The sequence below is a fragment of the Triturus cristatus genome, chromosome 1_2 (genome assembly GCF_964204655.1).
Source record: "Triturus cristatus chromosome 1_2, aTriCri1.1, whole genome shotgun sequence".
Taxonomy (NCBI): Eukaryota; Metazoa; Chordata; class Amphibia; order Caudata; family Salamandridae; genus Triturus; species Triturus cristatus.
In genome coordinates, this window is record NC_140580.1 from 43,480,229 (window position 1) to 43,502,783 (window position 22,555).

The following is a 22,555-nucleotide window of genomic DNA, read 5'->3' on the forward strand; positions in this document are numbered from 1 at the left end:
GAAGCCGATGCAGGTATTATAATCATAGATGATGTAACAAATTTAAAAAAAAAAAATTATTTAATAAAATTTTTTTAATTGGATATGTCAGAAACAATACTTTTCAGCAGTGGGGTCTGCATATGGAATTTTTTTTAACAATTTTTTGTTTAAAATATTGCCTTTAGAGAGGGCCTCACTCCTAGAAACCAGGTGGAGATGGACAGGGACTAAATAATTCTCATTGGCACCTTTCGCGAGATCACGTTAATGTAGTAATGCATCCCAGCTGGAGTAGAGTGAACATAGAGTAGTATAGTTATCCATTAATTAGTCATGCAGTTCAATGCAAGCATTAAAGCGGACAGGATAGATACACTTAAAAAGCCAAAAGCACTAGTTAGTAATAATATAGGATAGCAGCATCTTCATTAACAATTTTTCTTTTTGTCCTGAAAAAGACAAAAAGGAAATGGTTGTACCTTTCTAACTTTCTGTATATGTGCCTAAAATTGTTTTTTAAATACTGCCCAAAAGCATGTAGAAACTGTTTTAATAAATTGACAGGCTGTCTAATTATTACAGACATATGAACCAACTCTACTTCCCTATTGTGACAACCCAGAGTGTACTGAAATTTGAAGTGCCTCTGTTCCCATTTACAAAACCGGTTCAATATATTTTGGTCAGGGAAAGAAATCTCATGAAAGAACGATCCTCTAGTATACATCTGTTCCCATTTGCAATACTCCTAAAACGAACTTGTTTAACCTTTGTTAGTAACTCGTGTGAACTCTGCCCCCTCTGCATGTTTGTCACCAAGACACTTCGGTAAAGCTGTGGTTACAAATAATAAATCCAAAAAGCATGGATTTAAATATTTAGCTTTAAATAGCTAACAGGAACTGGAAATGTTGAGGCATACAAAAACCTGCAAGCCCAGGGTCCTGTGTGGTATTAAAAGTTTGAAAGGAAATACTAACAATTCAAAAGTAAGGAAATGGCATAGTAACCATATTAAACCTTGTTCGGTGGTGCCCCCTAAAAATGTAAAACATCAATCCTAATGATGCGTGCGACCAGCTCTTTCATTCTGGAGTATAACCTTTAATTTAACCATGAGTACAACAACTGTCTTCACAATTTCCCCACATAAAAAATTGTTTGAGAGTTGCATTTCCTGCTAGTCAGACCTTACAAAACTGTTCAGTTAGGCAGCCAGCTGGCTTCCAAGAGTCCGTGCTGGAGGATTCAGAACTGTGATTTATGCTCATGGTTCAGTGGTTTCCAATCTGTTTGCGGCGCCCCTAGCTTGATTTGATGGCGAAACCAGGGTGCCACAGCGCACAGATTGGGAACCACTTAGGTAAACCTTACAGTCCTCCACCGGAGGATTATCATCATCTTTGTATAGGGATAAGTAAACCTCTCGGAGGTGGTCTAGGATTTTTTCAGGGTCGGTGTGGGGAACATTCATTTTATCTTTAAGATAGTGAATACCCCTATGGTTCTACTTATGTTTCTAGTTTGAGAACATAATTTTGTCAGCTTTGTTTGCCTCACATAGTATAAGAGATATATTTAGTGACCCAGACCCCAGCTCTCTCACTCAGGATTCTATTGTATTCATTTTTTGTATTGGTGAGAGTGGAGAGGGTTTGGGCATCAGGGAAGAAAATGTGAGCAGCCTCCAGGGATTTAATCTCTCCTTCTAAATTTAGAAGGTCTTTATTATGGGATTTGTTTAATTTAAAATCGTATTTCAATTAAGGTACCCTGGACAGTAACTTTGAGGGCATCCCTTTGAGTAGTAGGGGCTGTATCCGAGACCATATTTTCTTTCAAATAGTTCATAGTCTTTGACAGCGTCTCTAGAGGTAGGTCTCTAATAGAATCATCATTGAATCTCCAAAGTTTGCTGGGGGTTCTTGTGTTAGTGCCTGTGAGAGATAGGTAACAGCAGCATGATCTGAGACTAGTCTTGATAGGATGTCTGTCTGGTCTACTAGAGGTATGTGGGTCTTCGAGATCAGCAGGTAGTCAATCCTGGAGTAGGAATTGTGAGGGTTGGAGAAAAAGTTATAGTCCATGGTATCAGGATGCTGTAGTCTCCAGGACTCAAGGAGGTTGAACCTGGGGCAGAGTTTGAGAAGCGATGTGTGAGATTCTAGAGGGCTGTGGTGAGATTTGGATTGCCTGTCGATGGCAGGTCCATGGGGAGGTTAAGGTCTTCTCCTATATTAATGAGGCTATTGGGAGGAAATTGGTTTAGAGGAAGTGATATGGACTCCCAAAACTCTGGGTTGTCAGCGTTTGTGCCATACACATTGAGGACGTGGAAAGAGCTGATGTTTTTGGAGAATTTTGACAGGATCCATTTTCCTTTATCGTCTAATGTGAGACTCTACATCAGCCTGATGTTTTAGTAAGCAGCGCAACTACTGCTCCCTTTTTATTGACACAAAAACAAAAGTTGATGGACAGAATGCAGAACAATGTCATACATTCACCCCAGTACAGAGATCTGGGCTTAAATCCATCGTTTTTTTGCTCACCATGCCGTTCCAGTTTGAACCCAGCCATATGCAAATCAGTCTTGACCCTGTGCCTCATGGGAACAGTCCAGCCCGAACTGCCAAGTCAGGTTCTCCCTGGACTTGAAACAAGCATCCTAGGACCGGTTTCGGGGTATCACCCCCTCTTCAGCCAGGATAGCTCGATTCCAGTGGCATGGAGAGCAAGGGACCCACGTCTGGGCATACCCTTCCCACTCGGGGTGACAAACGCAAAAACAGTTGATTGACAGAATGCAGAACAAGGTCATACATTCACCCCAGTACAGAGATCTGGGCTTAAATCCATCGTTTTTTTGCTCACCATGCAGTTCCAGTTTGAATCCAGCCATATGCAAATCAGACGTGGGTCCTGGGCTCACTACCACTGGAATCAAGCTATCCTGGCTGAAGAGGGGTGAAACTCCGAAACCGGTCCTAGGATGCTTGTTTCGAGTCCAGGGAGGACCTGGCTTGGCAGTTCGGGCCGGACTGTTCCTATGAGGCAAAGGGGCAAGACTGATTTGCATATGGCCAGGCCTAAACTGGGGTGGCATGGTGAGCAAAAGAATGATGGATTTAACCCAGATCTCTTGACTTGGGGGTGAATGTTTTGATTTGTTCTGCATTCCGTCCATCAATTGTGTGTCTTTTCCCTTTTTATTGATGGCAGGGGAGCAGAGAACGTCATCAAGCCAGTTTTTCCCAAATTATATAATTTCTTTGTGTAACTTTTGTTTGAGGATCATGTCTGCTTTGAGTGTATGAAAGTAATTTTTGATTTTCTTACGCCTGTCTGGGTGGTTAAGACCTTTGACGTTTAGAGAGACTAATTTCAGATTAACATCGGCGTGGCCATTATTCACGTTGTGGAAGTATGTACGTGGTTGTGTGCTGTGTGAATAGGGCGATTGACATGCGATTGAGGAGTGGCTGGTGGCCTCTGGCAACAAGATTGGCTCGGATAATGGACCAGTGGAAGACCTGTACTATCGGAGACATCAGGATATACAGAGAAGGTAGGACCATGAAACCATCAAACTTCTCTATGACTGCGGGATAAAGCAGCTAGTCACCAAGGAAGAATACAAGACAAATGAGCAGTGCCAGATTGTCAAGTCACACAGGATATCAGAAAGAAAACAAAAAGGGTACTAAAACAAAAGTATAAAAGAATGCAACTGGTAACAGAAAAGAACCCATCCCCAAGAGCCCTACACGACCTGCCTCCCGTCCGACCCACCCTACCTCCCTGAACATTGAACATGAGGGAGACGACAGCAGGGTGAAGTCCGCAACCGCAGAAATACAGCGAGCAAGTACCAGCCAATTGGCTAAGCGGAGAATTTTGCTGGTAAGAAAGGGACAGCGTTAGTGGAAGTCATACAGAAGGAAATGGAGCGCAGCTAAGACACTAAATGTTGGCGGCTCCCAAGAAATCTTAATTGGGCAGTTGCATTCAACTTTTTAAAGTCTTCTAGCCCATTCCCCAACTCTCATAGTAGCCTGAAAAATGCCAGATCTAATCTCAAAAGAAACCTCATTTGCCTTAAAGGTTTTTCAGACTCAAAAGCTTTTTAATAAAATCTGGCCAGTTACTGAGTAGGGTTGGAAATTAACTAAGATCTTCCGTGGTTTACTTTTATTTGGGTTTTTCTTGAATGGATCCCGGTGGTCTTTTGAATGTCTCTGGTTGGTCTACCTCATTGTCTTCCATATAAACTCCTGACTTTATCAAGGTAACAAAGATTTTAAATGATTCCCTTCCGCCCCCCCACCTGAATCATTTAACATTTTTAAGTTATTCCTTCTACAGCTGTTCTCTAATATTTCTATCTTCTCCAGGTGCTCTCTTTCTTCACATTTCAACAATTAAGTCTCTTACTTAATTCCTTTGCTGTCTCCTCAGGGGCCTGAGTGCTTAACGTCAGTCTAATTTTTTTTCTCTAGACTCACATGTCCCTTGAATTTCTTTGATTTGTTTCAGGGATCGGAAGTCTATTCATTTCAGCGGACGAGGAAAACCTGGATTCAACTGTGAAAGTAGGAGAGGTTGCTACAGGGGTATACCTTCCAACTGGGCAGGGAAGGCTGGGCTTGAACATCAACCTTAGCAGGTTCACCTCCTGGTGGCAGGGGTTGGGGATCTTCAGCACAGACTGATCGCCCTTCACCCCCTACAACCATTTCTAGTTGCCCTGACTCCCTGCTGTCCTCCAAGATGTATTGGGGCAAGCTAACATTACACCCTCCACACTGGCCGTTCCCTCCATACTGAGACCGAAGCCTGCACCATCACCTTTAGGTAACTGGGCCTGCTCTTTTCCTGGCATCTTCCAAGATTCTTCTAAATCACAAGCCGTAAACTCAATAGTAGACCTCCCAGGGGTTGTTTTGAAGACAAATTATTTAAAAAATATTTGGTTGTTGCCTCTTGAATGCCCTGGGGAATTCGAGTCTATAGATGTTGGTGTTGGATCAAAATCACATCAAGGTTACAGTAGCTCACCTCCCTCTGTTTACTATTGTTAGAACAGTGGGTACTTGTGTTTAATGGTGTAGGATGAGTTTTTATGTATCCCTTTAACCGGACCTTCTTAAGGAGTATCAATTTCTCTTATCAGACAGCTTTGCAGGCAATGACTTATTAGCCCTACCTCGTCCCCTTATGGGCTTACCTTTAATCCTGAATACCTAAAAAAAATAAAAATAAAATAAATAAAAAGCAGCGTAGTCTCCTCTTCCCAGCTACTAGCCTGCCACTATGGGCAGAGGTCCCAGCGGTGCCACAATGCTCAAGGTTTCTTTTCTACTCCAATCACGGGCGCAAGAAACCCACAAGACGCTGCCAAACTTTTTCCGGAGGGGAACCCTTGATGCTACCCTGCAGTCTTCTCAATTCTACCGTTTTGGTTAGGGACCCGCTGCTCACAAACAGAACAAAGGAGACTCGTAGAGATAACCACTCTAGTGGCTAATTCTCCAATATTCTACCGAACTGCTATTCTGTTGCATGCATTTCAGAGCTTCCACACTCCTGCAACCAACTACCTAGGTGGCAATTGTTGTTAGCCACTAACCTTCCTTATTTTTTTTTGGAAGATCTGCACACAGAAGACTTAGTGATGACTGAGGAAAAGGTCAAGGATTGGATGAGGGCAGAGTGGCCATATAGCCTCTCCGAGGTTAAAAAGGGTCTCATGGAAGCATCTTCATAGAAAACGTGACAAGGGTGGTTTAGCTCTTCCCGACAAACCGCTTTATGAATTGTCTTTTCAGCGAAAAAAACAAAACAAAAAAAAGTGTAAAATGTTGTTTTAGAATCCAGATGGCTCAGAGATTGGACTCATGTTTAAGGCTATGTTAAAGAATATATTAGAGGGGGTGAAACTCATTGCTTATACAAATTTGGAGACTCGAAATTCTATAAGGAAGGCAGGCTAAAAGTACTACAGTTGATGACCTTACTATAGGTTCAGGTAAGAAGGACCACAACGCTTATTATAGTAAATTTGTCTCTATTTGGGAATCTCCTGGCACCCCAAAGTGTGTGCTGGATAAACTAGAGTACCCTATCAGGGTGGCAGGTATACTCCAGTGGGGCCAACTAATACAAGAAGGCAAGTTTATTCCCTGGGATAAACTATATAAGGTGTTGTAAGGGAATATTTTCGGGTTTAAATATCTGCAAATGAAAAGCGGATTTCAGAGTTGAGCATTAAAACTGTGAATACTAACCAAAAGAAAGAAAGAACTGTTGAAAGAGAGCCCAAGGAAAAAAAGAAGTCCATAGACAGTGACTTTGTACTGCCAGAAAACCTTTGGGGAGGAACTCTATCAAAAACCCAGATTATAGACTTGTGGCAAGTATCTATGCGCACACTTTATAGAACGGTTACACATGCCATTTTAAGAAGAAACCGTTTGTTCTCGCTGCACAGGATCTCAAAACTGGGGGGAAAGAATTCTGCTAAATGTATGAAATGTGGTCTTGAGAAGACAGATGATACCCAAATGAATGTGTGTGAACAGGAAGATGTGGGTAAGATAATGAACATTTTGCAAAGAGACATTAAGTAAGCCTCAGTTTAATCATCTCTGGCAGCATGGACGACCAGGGGAGGTGGAGTAACGATTATAGTAAGCTGCAATTTTATTTGATACTGCTGGCACGCAGGGAAATATGTAGAAAGTGGATATCTGGGGCACCAGTTATTAGTACTAAGTGGCTAGACTCTGCAATGTATACATAGAATTTGGCAACCTCTGGTGCACTGGATAGGGCGGAACAACCATAGGTTGAGAATACCTGCTGCGCACACATGGATCCATCAGGTGATATTAGTTCATTTGTCCAATGATTACATCAGTCCGTGGCTTCAATACCCAGCAGCAAACAGGTTGGATTCAGGGAGAGGATAAATCTTTGTATGTCTAACCCTTGCTTCCCAGTTTGGATAAAAGGGCAGAACACTGGAAAGTTGGTGTCAATAGGCGGAGGTGAATGAGGACAAAAAAAAAAAAAAAAAAAAAAAAAAAAAAAAAAAAAAAAACACAAACAATGCAAACTAGGTTTTACATAAACCATGCCAGAACAAAACAAGCATTGACAAAGCGATAAAGCTGGCAGCCAATGCTAGACCAACTGGGTTGGATAATGCTTGATAATGCTTGTTAATTTCTGTGGTATAAATTGATGCACACCGGTTTATCTGACTTCCCTCTACACAATGAGGAAACGTCGGTCGAGGGTGCACTGGGAAAGTAGTTATCATATTAGATCTAGTATCCTTTCCTAAAGTGTAATAACTGTCAGCACATGGAAGAGTACAGGAGGGGGAATGTCCTCACTTGACTTCCTACTACATTTGCCAGGAGGAAACACGCCTTTCACGAAGCAGGTAAGATGTGAAATTTTACGTGAAGGCATGCCACGCACTGTAAACTAAATCAAGGGACTGGTGTTGAGACTGGGATGTTCAGAAGATTTAGGCACAGAAGCAGGTCTTTATTTGCACTATGCATTCGTTCACCCTGCATATCAGACCAATTGAGAGAGACAACCACCCTCAACCCCACCCAGATGGATCCACTAGGCCATATCAACACAATGGTGTACATCACCTCTCGCCTGCATTTCATATCTTGTGTTAATTAAATCTCAAGACAAGGTAATGTTAATGCGCACACTATGACTCAGTCTGTGCCTATACCAAAATTCACCTCGTTCTCGCTGCCCTGTGAATGTTGTATTCTGTTACTACCCATAACATTTGAGGTGGTGTCTAGCATATACACAGAGGCATCTTAGCGAATATGTTAAGCATAATCAATAGTTTTAGTATTCCAATCACACACAGTAGCGAATCGATACAGAGAATAGCTGAAATAAACGTTATGGAGGTTTGCAACCGTAAGGACTAAGCTCTGCCAAGAGGAAAACGGGATTCAGTCACTGACTGAAGGCAATCTACAGCTCGCTTTCTCTTTTTTTCAACGCACATGCAACCATGTGGTGGTGAGCATTGCAGCAGTGCCGATTTAGATTCTTTGAAAGGCTTATAAAATACTGTTTGCAAGCTAAATAGATTTGAGCAATCAGTTTCTGCTTCAAATCGTGATCCTTGGGGGGGGGGGGGGGAAGACAGTGAGGGATGGGGGAAAGGCAAAAAAAAAAAAAAAACTCGCACAATGTGAACATCGATTCTAATGACACAGAGGGCACTGGGGGATAAACTGGATAGTTAAGACGAAAGGAATGAAAAGTCTCACTCTGCCCCAGATGATCCATAAATTGTAGCATGAACTCAGAAGCACATGTGAAAGAACATCATCATGTAAAATAGCAAATGTGCTCGAGTGAACAGGAGACTGAACTGGCATGAATGGCAAGGAGAAATCTGTTATCTTAAGTGCAAGGCACGGGAACACTATGTGAGATGGAGAATAGACTTACTTTGGAACTCACATGTAAAAATCACATTAAATGCGCATCGACAAAAGTTCAATGACTTGTTAACTGAAACATGCTTTTGGCAAGCCATTGATTAACTTGCTCAGGTCCAGGCCAGAAGTGCCAATCAAAAGCTCCTATACCTGATTATATAGTATATTACCTGGGACCAATAGCTGATATTAGCCATTTAGACCATTCTTTCTGTTCACTAGTGACATTTGAAAGATGTGTTTTCGGCCAATTAGAGAATGGTGCATGCACCCAAAAACCAAGATGTCATTTAATGATATATAGAGTGCACACTTTAAGATCAAAGTGTGTACTCCTGGTTCACAAGGCAATATTACAATGTTTTAGAACGGTTTGCCTCGCTCAGGACACTGAAAAGCATGCAAATTAAATATGTTAAACTTGACAAAGAATGCATCACAAGTGAAAATTGTATCTACTAGTTTGTGAAAATTAAATTTACTAACCAGACCATCCGCAGGTGTATTGGCTGCAGCATACTGAAACATTTAGTGAAAACACTGTAACCAACACGTCTAGAAAAGCTGGATCCTTGCTAGATTTTCAGGATGTCCAAATAGAATAAAACATACAATGACCCTACATGAGGGCTCATTAAAAAGAAATTCATTAAAATCCGATGTCGACCGAGCCTCTCTGGATCCAAGTTAGATACATCTACCAACATAATAGGTTGGGAGGGGATCAACTATACGCTCACTTTCTTATGAATTTGCAGGACCAAAATCTTGCCAAACTTTAAGAAATATGCTAATGAGCTCCATTGAAGTTCATGGCATGTAGCTTCTGTTTGCACGAATTCACCAAAGATGTCATGAAAACATGAGTGGAGTTTCTAGATTTGGTGGCTCAATAATTTTGAACCTGGGACCTTATTTAGAGATTGAGTGGCATGGACATCAGCCAAAAAGTGATGGATGTTCCATATGCCATATTTAGAGTGCTACTGACAAACGTACTCTTAATATGGCTAGTAGAACATCTGTCACTTTTTGGGTGACGTCTGCATTTTCCCAACACTGAGTAATGCCCTTAAACTCCTATTCGGGCAAATTTTTAAGCATCTCGCACTCTGCCCTCCTACACAATACTTTTTGCCAGGTGAACCCTAGCTGAATTTGAGCAGGAACACTACACAATATTCCAGGCTTTCCAACACAGAAGAGATGAACACATGCAGTATTATTGAGACCCCATATTTACTATATATATTAACGCCCATAATAGACAAGTTTGGGTAGTTTTCCCAAGAAAGTGTTTGGCGGGCTGGTGGGACAATTAATTTTTTTGTATGATCGAAGGATAGAGCCCATTTAGCAACACAAAACAATTCTGCAACTAGCAATCCTCAAAACACAGGTTCAGTAAGAAATTGTGCATAGCAAATTGTTCCATTTACCTGGAAATGTAGAAACTGCCATCCCAGATGAGCCACCAGCAGCCACAACCTTCCCGCTGGAGGGGGAGCAATCCGAGAGCCGGGGGCCAGTGGAACTATTAAGCGTCTCTAGATTCCCATGTGTCCTACCCCTGGTCCACTCCTTGTCATCATTCATGTGGCTCCGGGCATGGACCGCCATCTGTTGGTAAGTGCCAAAAGTCCTGCCACACTCTGGGCATCGGTACCCAGAGGCTCCTCGGTCCCCACCCTCCAGTGATTCCCGCCTCTCGGGCCCAACAGTTGGCAGCAGCGCCTCCTTTGCCCGCAGAGCCTGCATCTGGTTCTTTATTTCTTGCTTCTGTGTCCTGCGTGCGCCAGTCATCATGCCACCACCGTTCCAGCATGGCTCCAGGTCTGCCGCTGACCCCACCAGCTGCCAACCCTGTACGTGGCCATCCTGGGAGATTTCCACTGCTCGAGCCGTGGCTTGCAGACGTTCTGTGCAGCTCCCATCTGCCGGTGTCTGTAGGTTCAGATACCCCAAAAAGGAATTCTTATCTGTAGGTGCCACCAACTTTCCACGCCCATGTTTTTTCTCCTCCTTGGAGGACCGGTTGGCAGAGAGCAAGAATGTGGAGTAGAAAGCATTGTAACCCAGTAGCCCTAGCTCCTTTTTAGGCTTGGTGCTAGTGGCAGTCCCTGCAGGCTTCTCCACTTTCAGGCCAAGTTTGCTCAGATGGACCTTCATGTGATTTTTCAGGAACCAGGGTTCCTTAAAGCAGCGGCCGCACACCTGGCATTTATGATCAAAAGAGTCCTTGTGTTTACGCATGTGCCCTTTTAGGAACCAGGACTGCGTGAAAGCCTGGCCACAAACCTCACACCGGAAACCAGCCACAGGGGGCTGGGCAGGCGGAACCTTTTCCACTACTGCTGGGAGTGGAGGAGGAGCTGGTGCGGGTTCCGGAAGGCTGACTACATGCACGTTCTCCACATGCTGTACTAGCTCATCCTCCTGGGCTGCAGCAAAGTCACACAGTGTGCACTTGTAAGGTTTGTGAAGGATGTGGACGTGCTTCTCCAGCTCGCACGCCTTCCGGAATTTGCCTTTGCAAAATGGGCAGCGGAAGCCTGGTGCTGGGATGCAGGGTGGAGGAGGTGGAGCCGGAGGGGCCTCCTCATCTTCTGGGGCAAGAAAAGTGGCACTTGCATTTTTCAGCATGGAGCTAGAATGAGGGGAATCTAACTTGTGTGGGGAGACTGATGAGGGTGCTTCTTCCTCCGGTGGTGTATCTGCAGTGACCAAGGTCAAAGGGTGGTTCCATCTTCCCTGTATGTCCCTTGTTTGACGCTCCCGCAACAATGCTCGCTCCTCTAGTTCTAGCAGCAGGCGGTTCTCCTCACTCAACCGTCCCAGCACCCGACCCTCTGCCCCAAGTCTGTGCGTTTTCAAGTGGATTTTCAAATTTCCTTTCTGGGCAGCCCTGTGCCCACAGTATGGGCACTTGAAAGGTTTCTCTCCGGTATGAATGCGCATATGTAGTGACAGGATGCTGTTGAAGCGAAAGCGTTTACCACAGACTGTGCAAGGGTACTTCTGCGAGTTTCGACCATGCTCCCCATCACCACCAAACTCGGACGCCAGCCCCAGCAACTGGCCATTGAAGTATTGTTGCAGATCTAGCTCTCCATTGAAGGCCAGCTCCTGGAGCCGCTCATCATCAAAGGGGGACAAAGGCTCACTGAGCTCATTCTCTGGCCAGGTCTCTGAACTGTCAAGGTCTGGGGAGTCTTGGGGGGATGGAGAAGCTGTTGGAGGAGGAGGAGACACAGATGCAGTCAATGGGGGTGAAGATGAGCAAGCTGGAGGCAGAGGAGAGGTGGATTTCTGAGATGCAAGAAGAGATGAAGAATTTGAATGATGAAAAGGTGAATCAACTAGAGGGCAGTCAGAGTGGCTCTGTGGGGAAGAAGCTTTCATCTGGTGCTCAAGGGAAGGCAGCTCCTTTGAAGGTGGAGAAGAGTCTGTCAAAGTGCATGATATCGTAGCCTCTGGCTGACAACAGAGTGCATTAGGATCAAATTCATTACAAGTTGAAGTGGATTCATTCTGAAGAGGTGAAGGAGAATCCACCCCAAGATCTGAAGGAACACCCAGCTGGAGGCAGTGAGATGGGGACTCCGCCCCAATTCCAGATGTAGGCGGAGGCTGAAGAGCTGCAGTTGGAATATTTTCTTGGATATCTGAGGGAGCATCCAGCAGCAAGCCGGGCAACTGAGAACCCTCCTGGGAACAGGGACGAGATTCCATCTGGAAACCAGTGCAGGCAACCAATGGTCCACAAATCCTAGGATCTTCTGGTTGAAGGCCAGGGAATGGAAGAGAAATGCCAATTGGGCTTGAAGACCTGTGAGCCATGTCCTGTGAAGAGAGAGAGAGATGATACTGAATGACAAGCAACCAGCCAAAACATTAAGTGTGTAACAGAATGCATTCCGCCAGTTAATGCAGCTGAAAGGAAAAGTAGGATTAGTGCTGGAAGAGTTAACTAGAATTTGTCCATCTTTATTTATTGGACCATGCCCTAAACCTTCCAAACTGTCTGCTAGTTTGCTCGCATCCAAGTCAAAACCTTCAAAAAGATTCTTCTTAGCCTTACATGTCTTATAAAGTGAATGCTGTAAATGCTTTCATCTCAATATGACTCAATAGTGAAAATAGCTTTTACTTAAGCCTACCTTAATTTCTTATCCAGAATCTACAAATATAGACTTTGATACTTGTTGGAACCTAGAGTACTAGTTTCGGAATGATAGCTTATTTAGCAGCTCTCAGCCATGCTCTCAAGCACAGCTCAACATGAGCAAGGTTCCTCTAGCACAACTGTCTACCTTGGGTTAACAAGCGTTCTCTTACATGTCTACAATTCTATAGGCAGTCATTTTCTTTTACCCAATTTAGTTTATGACCTTTGCAGAGATGTCAATCATTCAGGATTTAAAAGACTGAAGATCTTGCTAATTGCCAAGTATCATTGAACGCACAAGACTTTTTCAAACATGAAGCAGTGAATGTGTGGAATTGCGTGGAGCATTGCTCTTGAGATTGACTCTACAGTGTCCAATGAAAAGCTCTCTCAATCAGTTGATCTTTCCAAATTGGTGCTAAACAGGGCTTATGATTTGGATGCCAACCGGCAATGATGCACATAAAAACAGCTTATTCTGTTCAAGAGATACCTGGTACCGTCAGCAATTAAAGGTATTATGTATGTAATATGAACACCTACTGTTCTAGAAAAGCAATATACAGCTCTACCAGGTCACCTCAATTGTAGAACTCTAATCAAATCACTGGCTCCTACCGCCCCCACCTGATCTCTGCCTTACCAAAGGTTTTTGGACAAGTGACTTTAATTTTGATCTGCAACACCCTCTTCTATTCAATTCCTGAGTTGAGAAGAGTGGCTGTCACAATGCCCTTCAATCCAGACCTGTAGATGCCCTACTAAACGAACTCCGGGACCCACATGCAGCTCTGCCGATGCACCTTAATGGACACCTTCACACTTGCAGTTTTAGTATAGAAACTGGCACATCACTTCAAGCATGACAGTCGTTATTCAGGCTAATGTAACATGTCCACATTCCAATGTCTATCCAAATCTGCACGTTTCCTATACCATGACTCAAATACACACACTAGCCAATCTAGATTTGTAGACCCTTTTAGCAGGTTACAGCACCAAATTACCAACAGCTCTGACCTATAACCACTTTATACATATACCTAAAGCACTGCTATTCTAAAACTGATACCTACACACAGTTAAGCCAATTCAAACCTGAGCCACCCCTGATGGCACAATAATGGCACGGGACAAATCATCAATGAAGCAATAATTTTAACATATCTATGACATACACCTAGCTCTTCCAAAGTAGGTCATATTGTCTATTAAGCACTCCAGGAACTAACTCTTCCTGTAGTGGGAGCAACACAGTGCTATTACTTAGTGCCTCAAATCCGACCAGCAGCACATCGTTTCCACCCACTTCTCAATACTCACCTGTCTAGGGATCCTCATTACATGCTCTGGCCCCTTCTTCAGGCAGCAGAAAAACCACAGCAGCTATGAATTCTGGCGCTATCATGGAAGTTAAGTCATTCTTCTCGTCTTATCGAGATACCTGAGAAGATGTACATAGATTAATATATTAGCATCACATACATGGGATTACAGAATCTTTCAGACACCCAAAAAAGCTCAAAGCCCAATATATTATACGACTAAAGAGAAGAACCAACAGGTTTAATTATTGATGGGCTGAAGATGCCCAATTCAGGAGGGTCCTTTTCTATGGACCCCTCACAGGATCTAAGCCACCACTGACGTCAAGTTTATTCAGTCAAGGAAATCAGAAAGCTATGTGCTGCATACATCTGAGCGCCTTGAGACCCTCACGGGTGAGTAGCCGTGCTATACAAACTCCAGATTGATTGAAATGTGACAGACAACCTTAACTATGCAATTAGAAATATAAAAAAATAAAAATAAAAAAAGACGACCTTGAAGTTCCATACCCTTACAAAACAGTTGGCCCGTGACTTTGTGCCTCTGCATGGTCACTTAACTTTCTAGGACTTGCAATATCACCCTGCTATAAATAATTCATGATACCCTGCAAGAAGTGCAAACACTTGAATACAATTTCTGCATTACTGTCTATGTAGGACATCACTAACCTCACCATAAAAGAAAATGAACGAAATAACTGATCACAGAAGAGTTGATGTTGAAATACCAGCTGCCAGATCCAGCAAACAATGTGAAACTCCAGTAATACAACTGCCACTTCAGCAAATAGTGGGAAGAAACAGTGTCTCAGGACACTATCTTCTAAACTTTATTTACCAAGAAAATCTCTTTAATTTGCAGATATAGAGACCCATGGGGTAGCACGTTTATTTAGTTCACTGCTGCAAGGCAACACAAATATTTCTGCAGGTTACCAAAAATTCTAAACCATTTACAGTTTACGTGACTTTAAATTACTGAACACAGCACACTAGCAGGTTGATTTGAATGGTACACTTTTCAAACACTTTTCCCTGGAGATGCTCTCGTGTGGGGGGAAAAGCAAGAAACCGAGACTTAAGAGGGCTGCAGGCAGGGCTATGCAGCGTCACCACATATTATATGGAGTTGACATGTCCGATATCACATGGAAAAAGCATATTTACTGTAAATCAACAAAAAATAAAACCTGTGACCTTATCAAAATGTCAGCCTTTAGCTTTGTTCCTCTAAATGATCACAGAACTTCTCGGTGACTTCGAATATCCTTATAGCGTAAGGCAGAGGGTACTTTAGCCAATATAAAAAACACATTATCTGGTTGCTCCTATAGTGCTTTACCAAGTGATAAAGCAATGCAATAAAGACGTTACAAAAAAAAAAAAAAAAAACACTAAAAAAAATCTTTGAGCAACAAACCCCCGCACAAAAAAAAAAAAACTACTCTGCCGCATCTATCAAAAAGTCTTTCACAAAAATATACTCTATTACACATAAATTCCTTAGTAGTGACCCAGTACATCTACACGAGGACTGGGTGTCCGACATAATTATCTCATTCATAAGGCTTCAGTGCTAAAAGCACCACCTTCCGTCCAGAAGCCTGACTGAATACTATTTCCCTCATATTTTGATAATTTGCCATGGGAGCCCCGACTAGTTAGTGTAGGTCACTTGTTTCGCCTCTCCAGTCAGGATACTTGCAGGACAGCTCCATGATGAAGATGAGCCAAACCAACATTTCTGAACTACATCTCGCAAGGCCACCGTAGGGGCACATCCAGGAATAGTGTGCGGTCTGGTGCTCCCAATACTGCGCCAGACATCCAACACAGTTTTTTTTAAATTAATTTTAGAGTTTTATATAGCGCGAACTTGACCGAAGATATCGGGTATCAGAGCACTTTACATAGCACCAGCTGCGTTACAAGAGGACACAATTTGTTGTTGTTAGGCACGGGAAGATCAAGTGATTTGCCCAGAATCACAGATGTTCAGCGTCGTTGCTGAGACTCGAGCCTAGTTCCCCAGATTCGAGTTAGACTGCCCTAGCCGTTAGGCCAACTCCTCTCCAGTTAACTTGAGAGGCAGATTCAATGAAGAACCATCACAACTGGTGCAATTCCCAGGGCCCCGGTGTAGCACATGAAAAGGTGCCCTTTTGTCTGCATTTATGCAACAGATCTAGAAGCTACCATATCCAAAGGACTTCAGCTGGGTCATAGAATAAATAGTAAACTCATTATATAATTTTAAATCATAGGAATCTAAATCCCGCCATGATGGCTAGGTCCCTAGGATATGTCAGCACCTCCTGCCAATCAGCTTCCACTAAATCTTGAAAATATATTTCCCCATTTACCCTTCAAATTAGCCACCATATGTAAGGCAGTATTCTTCAGTCTTCTATATGCGGACAACGCATGCCTGCCATTAGCACATTTTCAGGCAGCGGGTTCTACATTCAGGAACACTCAGGTAGTCATCCAATCGCCAACTTCACATATTTAAATAACACTTCTCTCACCAGAAGGTATCCGAAGAACTGCCTTGGAGATCACTTAGACCCTTGACTTGACTGCCAAATGACAGCAATGCATCTCTCCCCCAGCTGTGTCCTATGTAACAGCTACCCATCTGGTCCCATCGGCTGTTTCATGAGAGCCCAGCAATTTGACATTCGATCTCCCGCCAACAATGGTGTTTCCTACATTATCTTTCGCCCCAGGGTCATTTTAGAACCAGCCATTGCCTGTGCTTTTATCACAACTGCCGTAGGGTCTGGCAAAAAGATGTTACTATTACCCAACTCCATGGTGCTCATTTGATCAACCTCGAATAATCTAAAATTAGGTGGACCTTTTTAGGATTCTAACTTAGTCCATTGGCCCATCTTGCTAATTACTCATATTAGACTTTTCTACTGTCTGAGATCTAAAACGGCAAGATGCTTACTTGAGAGCGGGAAAGCAGGATTTACCAGGAACAATGATGGGGAAGCTCCAATATTGTAAGACTGCAATACCTGTTCAACTTGAGGATTTTTTAATTTCATAAATACACACCAGGCAAGGAAAGTATGGACCAAAGGACTCTAGACCAACAGGTATGGACATCATTTAGGGGTCGCAACAGCAACCTCTGCCTTGCCCCTGGTTATCCCTGACACTGCCTTTGCGACCCCTGGCCACAGAGATTGCAAAATCAGTACTAGGAACTCACGGGCAAATCCTTAGACGTCGGATGGGGCTCCATTTTCTTTGTTTTCTGACAGTGTTTTATTATAGGAATAGTGAACAATGTTATTCACTATTAATGTAATAAAGAATGGAGTACAATTAGCTAGAATATGACCTCACTGGCAGCCGTGGGAAGTAAAAAGTACTTTTAAATACAAGTTGTGTGCCTACTTGCTGGCGAGAGCCTGTTTATACAAGTGTGTATGTGTAAACGTGCGTGAGAGTTAAACTAAAGGTCAAATGGCGTGTGATGTCACTTCCTTTTCCCTGGCATTTTGGTGAACTGACGTTCATGCCGACAATCTCCCAAAAGCCAGAACACACGTCCCTTCCTAAAGGGCACATCTCTAATGTAATTTCACAACACTCCACGCGTAAATGCAGCTATAGGATCACAATGATATGAGGTGTGCATTTGGTTAGGTACCAAACACAAATATACTTGGCACACAGGCCACTCTCATAACCAATACACTTCCAATGAAATACAATTTTTTTTAAATGGATTTCGTTTATACTTTCAAACCCTCAAACTTCGTTGCTTCGCTACATGCAAAGTACAGTAACCAATGTGAGGGACTGTACTCGGCTCATCATACAGGACAGAAACACACTTCCCACATTAAACACAAACTACAACTTCCAACTAATCACACACTATAGTACATAGAATGTTGCCTTTACATTACATGGACGAAGGGCTGTATAACTGTAACAATGAATATACACTAAGATTTATGGCATAACTTCCCCTAAATTCTACAGGATATATACAACCAGGAGGTATGGCGCTAAAGTAAAGTTTCCTTGTAACTAGTAGGCAGGTGGACACAAAGAAAATGTGCACCGAGTATTATTCTTGTCAAAATTAAAAAGTATTGTTTTAAGATATGGTGATTTTACTCTATCGTAAAGCTTTGCGAAATAACGGTTTGTACTATTATTTTCTAAATCTGTATTACATGTTCAGAAGTGCTATCTGGGGTCTGGGCCAGAAAGGTTCATGTGGCAAGAGTTTGAGCAACCACTGTAACGCGTTTTTTCTTCTTTTGTCTGAGGGCAGAGCGAGCTTTGTTGCATGGGAGCTGGAACTCCTGGCTGGCCGGAGTGTTGGCTCAGTATCCAGCGGCACTGCTCTGTCGTCTCCGCACATATGATCGGGTTAACCATGGAGATAGTTCTGCCTCAGGAGGCCAGGGCCTTTGAGGCGCGTATTTTGAGCGATAGATTTGTCGCAGGGTTTGAGCTGGTACAAAAACATAACCAGTCGTGAACAGCATAACCAGTGACAAAAAGACCAGCGCACGGTAAAGGAGGAGGCCTTAACGATCGTATAACCAGTACAGACCTCCTCAGCACAGCGAATGTGTGCTGCCAGGCTTCTCCCGGCCCCCACCCCCATCACATTCATCTCCTTTCATTACAAAAGCCCATTCATCCATGTAATGGAGACAGTGACAGGCAGAGTTGGCAGCCAGGCAGGCAGGAGGATGGGGGGAGGGTACCCAATAGAGGGACAAACACAAGGCCTCAGTCCTGCGGCCAACAGAGAGGGGTTAAATATCGCACACCTGGGTCCTCAAAAGGTGATGGACTTAAACTGCGCACTCCGAAGCACACACATAGCCAGTAGTGAGGCTGTTAAACAACACAACCAGCCAGCAGCCGCCCGCGAGAAGGGTTAAACCACCTTGGGCACTAGTTGTAAACGGGTTACGCACAGCAAACTCTGGTCCCTGGCGGGCAGGGCCCTGTAACAGAGTTACATATTGAGCACCTTTAGCGTTAGATTTCAGCCAGCAATGAAGGTGTAAAAGCCCTAAAACTAAACCCCCTCACAAAACGTGGCCCAACAGCCAGCAGCTAGAGGGTTATCACCTGTTAAACCCATCACACGTGCAGAGGGGGGTGCTAATCCTTTCAGTGGTATCTATAGGAGGAGGGGGCATACGTGCTTACTTTAGCTTTCTCATTTGTTGCTGCGGAGCTGGATACGCTAGCATTGGCTCCCTTTTACCCCCCTATCCCCACCCCAACTGAGGGCCGCGGAGTAATGGGATTGCACCCCTAGCCCCGACTGAAAGTCGAGGATCTAGATGTGCTTTCTCCCTCCCCACGGCTGCTGGTAAATGCTGAGGACTAAGTGTCCAGACTGGTTCAACACTTTTGGGCTGCAGGACAACAGCTCTTTCGTGGTCACTTTAACCTCCGTGCTTTTTTAGCAACAGCACTTGCTAAACAAATCAGCACAGACTACAAGGCAAGGCCACAGGTGTGCTAGAGGATTTAATTGCATCAAAACTGGATGCAGGCTGATTGGTCCATCAGTACTGGTGTGTTTACACACCTCAGTGAGAAAGAATTTTAACACCTTTACCCACAAATCTTTTATGCCGAGGTCAACATGCCATACTAAAGGTTTAGCCCATTTGCTGCTGCAAGCCGAGTAGAAATCCAAACGTTCCCTTTCACCTGCACACTACATGCTGAAAACCCACAGATTCTAGGTACCTCCTCCAGCCCCCCCCCCCACCTCCTTTACTGCAATCTCACATGCACTTGTCACGAAACTGTCCAATACCCATATGAGATGCATTTAACTATCACTACTAACTGCAGGCCAAACGACCAAAAGTGCTACAGGGTGTAAGCCCAGGTGTGATTCAATGAACTAGAACACACGTGCCTGATACCAATAGAGCGGTTAAGTTTACAATCACTCATTGCTGGCTGGAATCGGAGTGCCCAATTGTGTGGAATTTCACCTTATTTTGGCTACAAGCTTAGGGCTTACTTGTTTTGATGGGCTCAACCTTCTAACCACTGTCTGTGGGCCCACGTGTTCGGAGTTTAAACCCAGCACATAAAAGGGCCTAAACAAAACAAGCTAAAGGTTAAATCCAGTACACCTAGGACTTTGAGGTGCATCCTGAGGTGAGGGTATTAAGCTAAGCGGAGCACACCTGGAGCTGCAATTGTATATATAGAGAAAATATCTTCCACCTGCCCTCTATTGGCAGACTGCTTGCTCCAGACAACCACAGCACATTAGCGAAAAGGTTCAATGCAGCAGACCCTAGTCATCTAATGGTATTGGCTATATTATCTTGATGACAATACATGGTGGTTTAAATGAAGGGGCTTTATGGTGGAACAGGATAGACTTTCTGCCCAGGAGCGTACAACTGATTGTATTAGATTGTACTGCAACATTTATATAGAGCTTACTACCCCTATGTGGGGTACTGAAGCGTTTGCCTTTATGGGCTCCGAGCTATGCCCTGTGGTTTTATCCTATTCCTGTTCAGTTGGGAATGGCTGAATTATGGGCTGGTACCGTACTGGGCGATGGGACAAGATCGGAGATTGTAGTAGAAAGTAGGATTGTCTTTCTAGGTTCTAGCCCAAGGTTGCAGGATGATGTGGCTATCTTGGAATTAGCCATGTTTTCAACTGCTGTCTGAGTGTATGTTTAGAGTGTATATGCTCCTTTGAATCTTGTCTGGTAGTGAGTTCTAGACCTGGACAGCGTTTACTGAGAAAGCAGTGCTTCCAACAGATTTCTTATAGTAGAGTGGTATTAGGAGCTCAGTGTCCGGTTTCATTGTATTGCTCGAGTTTAAGTTGGAGGTATAGCGATCCTTTTAGTTGGGAGACTCAATGGGTAATGCAGAGTGCCTTGATCACTGCTCTTCTAGCAAAAGATAGTAAATGGAGTGACTCCAGGACTGGAAGCCTGCGTTATTTTAGTGAAGGCTAGAAAAGACTTTTGCAGCAACATTTTGGATTGAATGTATTTTGCATATGATGAAACTGGATGTTCTGAGGTATAGGCTGTTGGGGATAGTCAAGCTTGGGTTTAACGAGTGAGGGGACTGCGTGTAGCTTGTATGTATCCGAGAAATGGAAAATGCAACAGTGTTTTCATTGTGTAGAAGGTGCTCTTAAGTGACCTTGTTGACATGCGATATCAAGGATAGGTTTGAATCCATGGTTACCTCAGAGTTTGACTTCTCTTATGTATGCACTCAAGTGACTGTGGTGTTGACTAACTTTAAACAGGACCAAAACAGAGCTTCCCATGTACTTGGGTAATGCTATCGTTTGCTCTTGGCCAGATTTGCTGAGACTCGGTCTCTCTCGGGGGCAGAATGCAATGGCCACTGAAATGTCAGATATCAGAAGCTCTAAATAAGCAAGTATCAGTTGTGAGGAGCACTGAATAGCAGGCACCCACCATTGGACCACACAGATTGCTTAAGACACTGTGGACAAAATGGTGACTGTAAACACCTAATCCCATCGCACTCCATTCAAAAGTTTAAAAAAAATGTCCTAAACATGGCATTCATGGGCATTATTCAACTAAATCTGAGCCAGGGTAACACCCCTCAGCTGCTGTGTGTTCAAGGACTTCTAGAGCCATGGGCCTCAAATTGAAAATGTTACCTTCACCCATAGCATTTTATCGTACACAGGTTTGACTTACCTCCTGGAACCCCCTCAACAGGCAATGTGCCCATTAGAATCTGTGTTGAGCATTTCTACCAAGATTCTGAACATCAAGGTGCAAGGCAAAGTATGGCAGGACAGTTTTATGGTCCAGATGGTGGAATAAACTGCTCTTAGCCACCAGAGGCGATTAGAACCACTTAAAGTGCAAAGTTCCTTAAAACAGAAATGTTATGCATGGCCTGTGAGTGCAGTGTTGTAGTAAACCACACATGATAACCATCAGCTCCCTGGTTGAAACCAGTGCACAGTGCATTAGTGGCTGGGGCTGGGTGTTCATGTGCATGCAGGCTGTATGGAGGTTTAAACAAGTCAAACCTTACACCCAGCCTGCCATCAGCAGGTAGGTGATTAAAACCAGGGCATCACAATCCCTGAGCCCAACATCAGGTGTGAAGTTAATCAGAACATATTAGCCTTCAGCGAACAGGGACCCCACTAGCACACTTGAACCCTCACATTCCATCTGTAGCGAGGGCTGTGACCAATAGTAAACCCAAATTCTGCGGCCAGCAGCTATCAGACTTAAACCCAAATCAGAAGGACCCTTATTAATAGTCGTCCCAAAACATCTGGGCCCTCAGACAGCAAAGTGAAACTCGAACACCAGCTTGGGCCCTACAGAAAGGGTGTAAATCCGACAAGCACCAGGGCCCTCGCCTTCAAGCAGCAGTGAAAGGATCAAATCCAGAAAAGTAAAGTTCAGACCTACATGTAAATGCCGTAAACCAGCTCACACCAGTAAGCTAGAAAAGCATATGCTCAAGGATATCGCTATTCACAACTCAAGCTATGTGAATGGTTATTCAAAAGGTAAGCTCAACACA

The 22,555-nt window shown here is 43.7% G+C and overlaps 1 protein-coding gene across 5 annotated transcripts in view; it reads right to left on the bottom strand.

Moving 5' to 3' along the window:
- Window positions 1-22,555, bottom strand: part of ZNF219 (zinc finger protein 219) — a 294,632-nt gene that overhangs the window by 88,753 nt on the left and 183,324 nt on the right. For all 5 annotated transcript variants that reach the window (XM_085600723.1, XM_085600693.1, XM_085600702.1 and 2 more), the window contains 2 exons: window positions 13,969-14,089; window positions 9,917-12,320 (listed from right to left, as the gene is read on the bottom strand). In XM_085600723.1, the coding sequence (XP_085456849.1) occupies window positions 9,917-12,320; window positions 13,969-13,986 (2,422 nt within the window). In that variant the 5' untranslated portion in view covers window positions 13,987-14,089. The remainder of the gene's footprint in view (window positions 1-9,916; window positions 12,321-13,968; window positions 14,090-22,555) is intronic.